Here is a 13,380-nt window from a genome sequence, read left to right on the forward strand (position 1 = left end):
TTTTTTTTAAGGAAAAAAGAAAAAAAGAAAAAGCCTGATCGCGAACACTAGCTGTTTTACAATCCATAAGCAATTAATTTACGCATCATCAAATCACATCACTGAAATTAAGGCTGCTCCTCTCTGTCCCAAACAAACAATTTTACTGCAAGCTCACGCCACTCATTTTTGTTTTCCTTTTTTCTTTATTCATCTTGCACCACCTGGCGATCTCAGAGACGGAGTCGCTGGCACTCAAGGTCCAGGCGGCTGATCCTCTGCCCGCCACGCCACAGAGAACTACGCAGCTCCCGCGAAATTGAATTTTGAGATGTTTTCCATTTTTGTATTAACCAATTAGAAGAGTACAATCAATCACTTTCTCGAATTTTAAGATTTCTGATGACACGCACGCGAGAAATCCGGTTCTATATCACTGATTCGGTGTAGCGGGTCTTGATCTCTCCTCCAAACGGGTCATTGAGAGTGAGTGAAAGAGAGAAGATCGTTTTGATAGCGAGGTTACTTGGATTTTGGTGCACACTTTTTGGTTGGTTGTTGTTTGAAAGTAAAAGCGCAGTTTGGTTTATATTAGCCTTGAAGGAAAACGGAGTTTGTACATATGATTTTGTAGCGTTTGTTCGAGAAGCGGAGAGCGAAGGAATCGAGATGGTTACTAGCAATTTATTTCACTGTAGAAAGAACTCATGGCCGCCTGAGGAATATGTCAGCAGAACTACCTTGCAATTAGTAAGCTCTCTCCATCTCTTATGCGTTTCTGTTATTCGGTGCTTTGTTTGGTTGCTGAGAAAATTTATGAGAAGAAAAGAAGAAGCTGAATTTAAATTTAATATTAAAGTTTGCATAACGAGTAAACTTCTAATTTACTTTCTTTTGAAATGTAACATCTCTCTCTCTCTCTCTCTCTCTCTGTCAACAATTGACTTGATTTTGATCAACTCATAAAATTTAGTTAATAGCATCTTCTTGTATGGAAAACGAGACGACGTTTTTGCCTTTTAGAAATGTTGAGCAAAACGTCTTTGTATTACTTTTGTAGCTCGGTGTGGGTTAGAGGCTTATTTAGATCATGGAAAGTTGGCACTGATGGCCATTGACCATTTCTGCTGCTTTCTCTGGATTTTATTTAAGTCGATTGATTGTGCTTTGGCGAATTGAAAATTCAAATTAATCTTGTAGATTGAGAGTTTGGTTTTCTCTTCTTGAAACAAAGTCTTTTGGATGGAAAACGAATCTGGTTGGTTAATTCATGGATTTCTTTCTTAAGACCAATGGTAATTCCCTTTTTTAGTATTTTCATGTGGATTTGAATCATCAAGTTAACTTTCATTCCCCAAGTAAAACCTATCTGCAATCAAGTTAGTTATGGCTCACTTTATACACATGATTTGCTGTTATGCTATGTTGTACCGAGTACTGTAATCAAATTGTGATAAGTTCTCAAGTTTGAAGTTTGAAGTTTGAATTATTGTTCTCAACAGCTAGATGATTTAAGCATCAACAAGGAAATATTGGTTTGGTAGTTCAGTACACTATTTATGTAGCCCGCAATGGTTCATTGGTTTTAGTTAAACGATATTGTCCTATAATTAATAGCTGTTGGCTTCAGTAAAAATATCTAGTTCTGTTCGCTTGACTATTTTTCCTCCCTTGTATTGTAGTTGGATTTCGATAGTGCTGGCCCACCAGAGCACGCCTGGAGAAGGAGATTAAACAGCCATGCCAATATTCTTAAGGAATTCAGTGTTACATTTATGGAAGCAGTAAAAATGGTGAGATGGTGTTTATAGCATGTGTTAAATGGTTGAAACAGAAGTCCTCTTAGTTGTTTCCTCCCTTGGTTCTCATTCTCTAATTAGTCTTTGGATTTGAGATATTAGGTCCGATTGGGTATAAGACTGTGGTCGTATGTTAGGGAAGAGGCGTCTCATGGAAGAGTAAGTTTCTCAATTTCTTAATGTAGAGGTTATTTGGTTGTTCCTTATAATATGCATCAACTATAAGCTGTATAAATTAAATTGCACTGTCTTGATCTGTGTAGAAAGCACCTATAGATCCCTTCACCCGAGAAAGTTGCAAGCCATCAGCATCTCAGGGGGTTCCTCTTGGTGGAATGGGGTATGTAAAGAGGTCAAATATGATACCTCGTTTCTTTCTGCATTTTTTGTCTAGGTGATTTTCAGATGTTTTCATTCTGCTTTCAAATGCAGAAGCGGAAGCATATCTAGAGGTTTTAGAGGCGAGTTCAGGCAGTGGCAAATAGTACCTAGTATATGTGATGCTTCACCTGTCATGGCCAATCAGTTCTCTGTAAAGCTCTACACTGAACCTATCATCTACTTGCTATTTGCTCTTCCATTTATTGTTAGATGTCTGTTTGAGCTGCGACATTATATGCTATTAATGAGTATCCTTATCGAACTAACTACTGGTGAAATGTTTTTAAGTGTCACTAACACACATCAAATTTCCAAGCCAGATGCTAGTTCTGACAGGCAAACTAATATTTTCTGGTGCTCGTATTATTATTGCTGATATGACTGATTCAAAGGGGGACTTTATGGTGATATCTGCATTATGTTATTACTTTTTTTTTTTTTTTGAAATATAAATTGCCATCCTTTGTTGTGATGGTCCTTTCCAGGAATCTCTTCTTCATCTGCTAGTTTATCATTTGTGCTTTTTGCATATTTGAACTGAACTTGTGATGATCTAATTCACATATATATATATGTTGCAGATTTTTATATCTCGAGACGGGGGGAATAAAAGTTACGCTTCAGTTTTGGCTCCTGGTCAACATGAAGGTTTAGGGTAAGATGAAGATTTTACGAAGCTTTGGCTCTGTCTCCATGAAAGAACTGTGTATATATTATTGTGTTAACAGGTTCTTGTACTAAAATGGTAAATTGTTGTTGGGAGCTTAATTTTGTAGAGTTTGGGGAAAGAGGAGATTCTTACCCTAACTTGGTGTACTTTCTCACAGGAAAGCTGGTGATGAGGGTATATCATCATGGGGCTGGAACTTAAGTGGTCAACATTCTACATATCATGCTTTATTTCCCAGGGCATGGACGATATATGATGGTATTCTTCTTGTTTATTATTAATTTTGCAGATACCAATGCATTCCTCTTGAGATCTTGTTCTAAGGCTGGTACTCTTGCCTTTCAGGTGAACCAGACCCTGACCTGAAAGTCTCTTGCAGACAAATATCACCATTCATACCACATAATTATAGAGACAGCAGTCTTCCTACTGCTGTTTTTGTCTATACGGTATATTCATTCACTTCTAATGACATATTGACATGGATCATACTTAATACCCTAAGGAAGTTGATACAAACTCCTATGATGCTAAATAATTGTTATTGTTGCTTAATTTGCACCAAAATAGAGTTGGTTCAGTGCCATATAAGAGTAATTATGAGTTTTTTCAATCACATGTTGTCAGAATAATTCTGTTTTGGTTACCCAGTCAACTTAAAAGCTTGATGCTCCACCATACAGGTCTGAAAAATATAATCGACAGATAGTTGAACTGTATTTTCATGTTAATCCTATAATTGAGATATAGTAATTGGACTATTGGTTTTATTAAGCCTGTGAATTTATGAAGTTACTGAATTTGGTTTTCTCAAAAGACTGCTATGGTTTTTTTGCTTGCTGTAGTTGGTAAACACTGGGAAGGAAAGAGCAAAAGTTAGCCTACTCTTCACATGGGCGGTGAGTTTTCTTTTCATTTAACCATATTGCTTCTACAATGTTCTGGCAATTTTCTGGATGCCACAGGTCATAAAATGTCGAGTCGTGTGTTTTGTGCAGAATTCAATTGGAGGAGTCTCACACTTTTCTGGAGATCATGTGAATGAACCGTTCATGTTAGTACATTTCCCATGCTCCCTTTGTTTTTTATGCAAATTGATGTTCCATAACATATATTGATTATTGATATGTTCTGTAACAGAGGTGAAGATGGAGTCTCTGGTGTACTTCTACATCACAAGCAAGTCATTGAACCTTAATACCTATATATTATGGTTGGTTTGCATATTTCTCTTGGCTGTTTCAATGTTTTAGGGAGTGAAGGACAGGCAAATCTCTACCAGCCTTTATTTATTTATTTAAGCAAATAGAAAGAAAAAATTTGAAAGAAAAGATGGAGGCAAGGTGGGTAGATGCATGAGGTTTAATTATTATCCAAGATAGTGCTAGAAAATAATGGAAGCTGGGGTGGATAGACCATATATCTAGGCAAACCACTGCCGGGGGCAGGGTGGTGGGGCAACCTGTAGGTTTGTCATGTCTCACACATTTATGTAAGAAAAGATGGAGGCAAGGTAGGTTGATGCTTTAGGTTTAATTTTTATCTAAGATAGTGTTAGAAAACTATGGAAGCTGGAGTTGGATAGACCATATATCTAGGCGAACCACTGCTGGGGGCGGGGTGGTGGGGGAACCTGTAGGTTTGTCATGTCTCACACATTTATACTTGTTCTCTAGAATTGGTTTATGTTGTGGAATTCATGACACAGTAAGAGAAAAAAAAACGTTTAGAGCTGGATAATTGAGGCATCATAGCATATTTGAGGAAAATTGTAGATATTGATCTCTTGACATGAGAGGGCTGAAAAAGCTTCTAAGAATGTGCCTTATTCACATGGTGTACACTTCCACAGACTTCAGTATCATATTTTAGCCATGAGATATTTATATATATATTTTCAAGCAAAGTTTCTATGTCTTTTAAAGCCTTTAAAGCTAAGTTTTAACATAGAATGAGTGCGCTTATAGGAAAGCAGAGTTATTGATTAGATGATAATTTGTGATAAAGTTGCTAGTCACTTGCAATAGTTTCACCATATCAAATGGAAGCACCACTTTAATTCGATAGGAACATGAGTAATGCATGGAAATGAGGTTTACTGATTCAAAGCTCAACTATATGTAATCAATAGGTGTTGTCTTTATAAGAATGCTGCAGAATCAGTGCAGCACATTGTGTGGAGGTTTGTTAAGCCATTATGTCATGTGATGTTTCAGGTATTCTGGGTGAATTTAGATTTGATTGGAAATGAATTGTGGACTTAAAGAGGGTCTATACTGCTGCTCAGATTAAAAGAGGTGTCAGCTTTAATTACTCTAGCTGAATATTCTGTCTAATGAAAAAAAAAAAAGCAAGGACAAAAAAAATCACCGATGTTATTGGATGTATCTAGATTGCGATCACGCTTTAGTTAACTTGTGTTAAGTTGAATGCGCCCAGTTGCTTGATGCTTAAATTTTGGTTCCTTGCTCAACTTCCATATTGAATCTCATAGGACAAGATTTTTTGCATTTTGGAAACTTAACATTTGGAGCTTTTGAATTTTGTTTGTCTTATTCGCTATCATGATATTGAAGCATTAATTCTGAGGTGGCTAGATTTGCAACAGCATTTCTAATGATACTGAGAAATGTTGCAGGACTGCAAAGTGTAACCCTCCGGTTACTTTTGCAATTGCTGCATGTGAAACTCAGAATGTAAGTGTGAGTGTTTTGCCATGTTTTGGGCTGTCTCAGGCAAGTTGTATCACAGCAAAGGATATGTGGGGTAAAATGGTGCAGGTAATAGTTCCCTGAGCTTGTATTGGTAAATGTTACATGTTTTCTGCAAAAGAACTTCTATTAGAAGTTATTAATCAATCTGGAAGTTTATACTGTAGATGTGGTGTTTTGGGCTCTAAGCAAACTATATATGTTTGGGCTTAGTAAGTGTTTGCCCATATTTTTTGTTCATTAAGATTAATTAATGAATTTGAACAGAAATATCAAGATCATTTAATGAACAGACAAACATGAACATTGGTGAGGTTGGTTCAATGATGTTAGTTAACATGCTCATTTTAAGCTCCCTTATTTTTGCATAAAGTTCAATAAGAGTTGGTCATTATTTTTTATTTTAGAATGCTAAAATTGATGATTTTGATGATAAATTTTGTTGGAATTTCTAGGATGTAGTATATTGCAAGATTTTTGGAACAATAGGTCATTTGTCAGAAATGGAGTTCTTAGTCCATGATCAAACGAAAGAAGCACAAAAATAAAAGTAAGCAATGTGGAACGGAATCTAAAATTACTTCCATGAACTAATGAGAGGCAGCCCTTCCTCTGCATTATGAAGAATGCTTTGTAGCCTTTGTGTTGGCAGGTCCCACTATTGTTTATTTTTGAATAAACAATGAGAAAGCAGTCCAATTCTTTTGGGGCTTGTTTTTCTTGTTGAACTGAGGTCAAACAAGAGGGGCTAGAGCCTAGTGTTTGAGCTTGAGCTGGGTTCAAGTTGGGTATCAAAGAGAATAGGGCAAGTTTGAACAGCCCAAAACTCACTTTCCTTGGTTTATGTCTTTAAAGTTGATACTAGGAATTCCTGAGATTCATATGCAAGAGTGCGGTTTGTAAGCACCTTGTTTCCGATGCTTTCTCCTACCTAAGTTGACAATTATTGACATCAGCCAGTATCTGTAAAGGGTTGGATTTGCTTGTTTTTTTGCATCTTGGAGATTCTATTTGACTTGACTCGCTTTCTGCATCTCAAGGATGGACATTTTGATCGTGAGAACTTCAATTGTGGACCAAGCATGCCTTCGTCACCTGGAGAAACACTTTGTGCTGCAGTTTCTGCCTCTGCATGGGTGGAAGCTCATGGAAAATGTACAGTTGCATTTGCTCTTGCTTGGTCATCACCAAAGATAAAATTCTCAAAGGGAAGCTCATACCACAGGTGAGTCTAGGATAAAGTTTTTTCGTTCTTCAGTGCATGTTTATGCTTTTTTCTGCAGTACTGGGTTACTTGCTTGTGACTGTGCAGTGATTGCTCAAGTATTTTTTTCTGCTTATTTATGAAAAGGGATAATTTACATTGCATTTGTAGTTAATTATTTAGCAGCATAGCCTCTTTATTTTTTTTTCTTTTTTTTTAAATCTTCTTTTGTAAGTCACAATTTGGGTTCAAATACCAAAACAATGACATGCGACAAACCCCAGATGGTGCAGATAGCTAATGATGTTCATAGTGGAATTTTATTTTTTATTTTTGTTTTTTGTACATTCGTCTTATTACTGTCCAGATGCATATTTGATTATGGGAATGGAGAACTGATTGGCTTTGTTTACTTGGGTGTTTTACTTTGCAATACTCTTAATAATGTTTTTCAAGTAACATGTGAGGTTTAATATGCCATAGAAGTGCTATTTTATATCAGGGAAAATTACAAGAAATTTGACCCAGTAAATATGTTTGTCCCTATTTTCCAAAAGCAAGTACTTGGGTCCATTCAGAAGAAAAAAAATTGCAAAATCTTGTGGAACTAAGAACCGGAGGTTTTCATTTTAAAAAAGGGAAAGCCAAAAGGTCCAAAGAACCTGCCTTCCTCTCCCTCTCCCCCCACCTCCCAACCCCACCCCCAAGTTTCTTTTTTCTCTTAGATATGGATTAAATGCTGCTAGCAAAACTTTAGATAACTATGTCTGAAATGCTCATGGCAATATCTTCAATGAGGTGTTCTACATTGTGGAAGCTGTTTTTATAGATAAGTTTCTTTTGATGCAGGAGATACACAAAATTTTATGGCACTTCTGAAAGAGCAGCTCAGAATTTGGTGCATGATGCACTTACACGTATGTTTTTCTTTTTTCCATTTTTGTTTATGTAATTAAGTTTCATTAACGCTTATCTATATTGTGCTTGGAGTGCTTAATAAGTTAAGGAAAACTCTTGAATCTTAACTTTTAAGATTGTACTTTCCCTATTTCTTTCTAGATTTCCATAGTTCCTGGCTTTGAGCATTCTAAATCTTTGAAATCTTGATCAGATTACAAGCGGTGGGAGGAAGAGATTGAGAAATGGCAAAATCCTATCCTCAAGGATGAAAGTCTACCAGAATGGTAACTCCTTGTAAATTACTAACAGTTTAGTAAGCAACATTTTGTCTGAAAAATTGAAGGAGTATGTTGCATGAGAAACTGTCTTGCTGAAAAGAAGATGTTCACAATTAAATGTTATATGAATCTATACCAGAAGTATTTTAATACTTATTACTTGTCCTTTAGAAAGCTGATATACATACAAACAAGCAGTGATAAATATGCATGCATGAGTGATGAAGTTCCTGCATTAGTAAGGTGCTATGATTTTCCTCAATGGAGAGGTGTTAGTAAAGCACACACAATGTTGCGATAACATGTATCATGTATGGTTATAGTCTCAATGCAAACGATAATATTTCCTTAAATTTTATGGGCATGTGTACCTTTTTCCTTTTGTGGATTTTATGTATCCTAAATGCCATATTCGATATTTGCAGGTACAAGTTCACATTGTTTAATGAGCTCTACTTTTTGGTTGCTGGTGGAACTGTCTGGATTGGTACTCATCCGTCTTGCAAATCTTTTTCTCATCTTGATGAAATACTGAGATAAAAAAGGAGCTTCTAACAATGTTTGTTAGATAAGCAAGCACCAAAATTTTCTTCTCCTATTTATAATAATCACCTAAAAAATAAAAATGGGTGCATTCGAATGCTTTTAATCAAATGCTTTTAATTTTGGCAATTTAGACTCATTTCTCAAATTGAGTGCAATCTTATCCAAATGCTGAAATTTTTGGGAATTTGTTATTCATGACATGGCATGGCATGTGGAATATTATTGTTTATGAGTGTGACCTACATGACAAGTCATGCTGATGTGTCATGTGGGTCCACTCATAACACTATATATCTTCTCAGCAATAACACACTTCCCATATGAATTTAGACCCTTAAAATTGCACTTAATTTTGGTAATGTGAGTTTAAATTGCCTGAATTAAAAGCAATTGTGAGCAAACATTATGATTTCTTTTCTCTGTTTTTGGTAATTAAGCCTTTATAATATCCTCTTTTTTTATTTCCCTTTCTTTTCCTGGGATGGGGGGGGGGGTGGTTGGCAAGTAGCATCACAAGACGTAAAACAAAACTAAGACGTAGCATGAAGATTTCCTCATGCTCTGTTCTTTTTGTAGACTCTCCCTTACTAACTGAAGATATGAGAGATGGCCATCATCAGTCAGAAGAAATGGAAACTATGGATGTCAACGTAACTGAAGCGCAAGTGAGGCGTACCAAAGATGCAGTCAAGCATACTACAATTAATGATTATAATGTGACCAGTGTCAGATCTGAAGACAACGATGAAACATCAAATGCAGAATGTCCAAGAAATATTGAATCAGCAAAATCTCAGGGGAAGGAAAATATGGATCACTCTTTACAGCTTTCCCCATTGCTGGAAACCTCGAATGAAAGTGATGATGTTGGTAGGTTTCTGTACTTGGAAGGAGTGGAATACATCATGTGGTGCACATATGATGTTCACTTCTATGCATCATTTGCCCTTCTTGCATTGTTTCCCAAAATTGAACTCAATATTCAGCGTGACTTTGCTAAAGCTGTGCTATCTGAGGATGGAAGAAAAGTAAAATTTCTGGCAGAGGGTAATGTTGGAATCCGTAAGGCCAGAGGAGCTGTCCCTCATGATCTTGGGACACATGATCCTTGGAATGAAATGAATGCATACAATATCCATGATACAAGCAAGTGGAAGGATCTAAATCCGAAGTTTGTACTTCAGGTGTATAGAGACTTTGCTGCAACACAGGATATGTCCTTTGGAGTTGATGTATGGCCGGCAGTTCGTACTGCCATGGAGTACATGGAACAGTTTGATAGGGATGATGATGCTTTGATTGAAAATGATGGATTCCCAGATCAAACATATGATGCCTGGACAGTTCATGGTGTAAGTGCTTACTGTGGCTGTTTATGGCTTGCAGCACTTCAAGCTGCAGCAGCAATGGCCTTTCAAGTAGGTGACAAGTATTTTGCTGAATTATGCAAAAGCAAATTTGTGAAGGCAAAATCAGCATTTGAAGGAAAATTATGGAATGGATCATACTTCAATTATGACAGCGGATCAAGTAGTAACAGTAAATCTATACAAGCAGATCAGTTGGCTGGGCAATGGTATACAGCATCTGCGGGCTTACCTCCACTTTTTGATGAAGCCAAGATTAGAAGTTCTCTTCAGAAAATATATGATTTCAATGTAATGAAAGTACGGGGAGGTAGGATGGGAGCTGTAAATGGAATGCATCCCAATGGGAAGGTGGATGAAACCTGTATGCAGTCCCGTGAAATATGGACTGGTGTCACCTATGCTGTGGCAGCTAACATGATTCTTGCTGGAATGGAGGACCAGGCCTTCACTACTGCTGAAGGTATTTTCCTTGGAGGCTGGTCAGAGGAGGGCTATGGGTACGTTCCTCACTCAGGATGCAATCATAAAATATGCCGTCTTATTTAGTTATAGTTTTGTGTGGTACTTCAATTTTTTTCCTTGTCTTCATCTGAGAGTGCTTCATTCTTATGCTGGACGCACGGACTATATTTTCTCGAGTTCTTCTTTCCTTATTTTAACAAATTAAGGTTGAACATAATAAATTGTGCGTCTGTTATATTGTTCAACATGTCAGATCACTTCCTACTCCCCTTTTTATGTTATGATTAAAGTGACCCTGTCATGAAATAGCCCGTCTCATGGGTAATTTGACCTGAGACTTGATAATTTAGACCTGTCCTCTTCTTTTGTCTTGTCAAGTTCATTTGAAGACCACTCTGTAACTGACCATTGGTTGTCTTTTAGTGTGGTTGAAGCTGGTTCTTGTTTGTTATCAATTACGGAACTGCTCCTACCATATTGGCTTTTGGAGTCCAATTATGCATCTGCCAGTATGGCCACTTGGAAAAGTTTGTTGTTTCCCCATCTTGTAATGGGAGATATCCTAAGTTTTTTTTACAGCATTTTCTTGGAAGTGTGGTTTGTGTAGTACAAATACTTCATATTTTCTAGGATATTATTCATTACTTTTTGTCTATAAATATATGTTAATCATCCTCTTACCAAATACAGATACTGGTTCCAGACACCAGAGGGATGGACCACTGATGGACACTTCCGTTCCCTTATTTACATGAGGCCACTTGCAATCTGGGGTATGCAATGGGCATTATCACTTCCTAAGGCGATTCTCGATGCCCCCAAAATCAATATAATGGACAGACTTCTCTTGTCTCCTAGCACAAGATTCGCCCTTCACGAAACAGGAGTTAGGAAGATTGCAAATAAAGCCAAGTGTTTTGGAGCTTCTGTGTTCCACTGTGCATGCTAATTATGACATGTAAGTTCCCTCTGCTTTGTAAAGAACTATGTTCATTAAATCTTTATAGCTTCCCAAAAACTCTTCCGGAAAAGCTGGGAGATATTCTGGGAGAAGTCCATCGTCCTAAGACGGGCAATAGAATAGCTGCACTGTAATTCAGTAAGCTTAGTTGCATGATATGATCTTTTTTTTTTTAATTTAAAAAATTACAAAGGCCGAATATTTGATTTTACGTGGGACTTTGAAGTCCAGGTTTTGATTGAGGGATTAAACTACTTCCTAAACTTTAGGACATTCAACTATTTGTCAAAAACAGAAATGGACAATTTTTGAATTTTGCAGTTACTGTTTGATGGAATGACTGAATTATTGATTTAATATCAGTGTAAAACCTCATTAAAGCAAGTGATTCTTGGGGGTGAAAAAGCCTGCTATTTTCTGAAGTACTAACATATTATTTTATAATTAAAGGAGTATGGAGTACCACGATAGAAAATAGTTGAAATATAAATGCTTTTTCAATTATCCGTGCAAAAATGATTAAATTATAAACATGGTGCATCTCTAAGCTAGTACCGATGCTCAATTATGTACTTGATAATGTATTTTGATCTTTTTATCTTGGACAAATCTGAGAGGGGATGAATGCCACCACTCGCTTGAAAGCGACTTGATTCAAAATATTGTTTGGACCACCCAGCTTTATGATACAACGGATGATACGTCGGTTGGTTCTAAAGGAGTACCCAAGTTTGGAGGCTTCTTGTTCTTTCTCGCTTATCCAGGATTAAAATTGGCCAGTTATTTAATTTCACTTTTATCTTTTATAAAAAAACGACGTATCCAAACTTTGGATCTAGTGGTGTGCTATCAGTGTTAGAGTTTGATATTTCTAGCAGAAAACAACACTGGAGAATGGCAGAAAAGAAATACCGTAGTTGTTTAATACTGGACACTTTAAAATAGAGGGGTAAATTTTATATAGAATTTAGCTTTTTTCGTCTTGTGTCGGGTGTGGACTATGGAAGCTCGTTTAAAGCTGAACCTGAAATTATTTACGAGAAACTGGAGGCTTTTTTCTCGTTCATTTATATATTTTTATATTTTTTAGATCGCAATTGCAATTGCTGTAATATTGTGGTATTTAAACGTTAAACTTCAGTATAATCCAAATTGACTTGTTCAGCATGTGTTTGGAGCCTACGAGACATTGAAAATGTATTGTATCTCACGAGTGCACATAACTGAATTTTTAGAGAAATAAAAATCTTGTAGCTTTTTAAAATTAAAAAATTCATAAGAATTTAATTTAATTTAATTATTTTTTGTAAAACTTTTATTTAGAATGTAAAAAAAATATTTTAAATTATTTTTTATTTAGAATACTAATTTTTTTATTTATGAGAAATTAATCTAATTTTTTATTAAATATTTTGTTTGGAATGTAAATCTCTTTTAAATTTATAAAATTGTTATTTAAAAAATAAAATTCTAATAATTTTATAAAAAATTATTTAAATTTTTTTCTAAGGTTGAAATGAGGGATTAATCAATATAAAAAAAGGAGAGGAAAGAAAAAAAAGAAACACTTAGAAAGATAAATAATTTTTCTTAGGTGAGATTCTTACTCATCCTTTTGTATTTGCAGAGAAAATTTAAATAAATTTTTGTAATTTTTAAAATAATTGAATTAAATTAAATTAGATTATATAAATTTTTTAATTCAGTTACAAGTTACTGGACGTGGGGAGTAAGGCTGTAAGGGATCTTTTAGTTCCCATTGCTCATCGGGATGGAGCGTGTTTCTTCAACAAAGCCAAATAGCTTCTTCAAATTGTTTTCTTCCATGACAATATCAAATACATCTTTACCTCCCGAAAAAAAAGAGTACCACGTGAACAGAAATACTCCATATAATAGAAAATTTGTTGTCGGCGATATTCATTTTGGTTTCCCCTCTTCCCATTCTCGAGAATGACTATTATTGAAAAAAATATTGCAAATTCCTAATATGATATGATTAAGAGAGTTATTACGCTGCGTACCGAGAAATTGTTTTCATGTGCAAGTTGCTTTGTTTTTCCTTTTTTGTTTTTTTTTTTTATATATATAAAGAACGTAAAGGTATTAATATTGAATA

At 35.7% G+C, this 13,380-nt stretch overlaps 1 protein-coding gene across 1 annotated transcript; it reads left to right on the top strand.

The window, feature by feature from the left end:
* The first annotated feature begins 28 nt into the window (after positions 1-28).
* On the top strand, positions 29-11,581 carry LOC110602457 (non-lysosomal glucosylceramidase). The gene is made up of 18 exons (XM_021739987.2): positions 29-729; positions 1,662-1,772; positions 1,881-1,937; positions 2,042-2,118; positions 2,211-2,310; positions 2,741-2,814; positions 2,987-3,087; positions 3,175-3,278; positions 3,675-3,728; positions 3,828-3,883; positions 3,970-4,008; positions 5,468-5,609; positions 6,581-6,765; positions 7,594-7,661; positions 7,856-7,928; positions 8,348-8,409; positions 9,045-10,335; positions 10,991-11,581. The coding sequence occupies exons 1-18, from the start codon at positions 649-651 to the stop codon at positions 11,247-11,249; spliced, it is 2,934 nt and encodes a 977-aa protein (XP_021595679.1). The 5' UTR covers positions 29-648; the 3' UTR covers positions 11,250-11,581.
* Positions 11,582-13,380: the final 1,799 nt, after the last annotated feature.

Source organism: Manihot esculenta, chromosome 15, assembly GCF_001659605.2.
Source record: "Manihot esculenta cultivar AM560-2 chromosome 15, M.esculenta_v8, whole genome shotgun sequence".
NCBI lineage: Eukaryota > Viridiplantae > Streptophyta > Magnoliopsida > Malpighiales > Euphorbiaceae > Manihot > Manihot esculenta.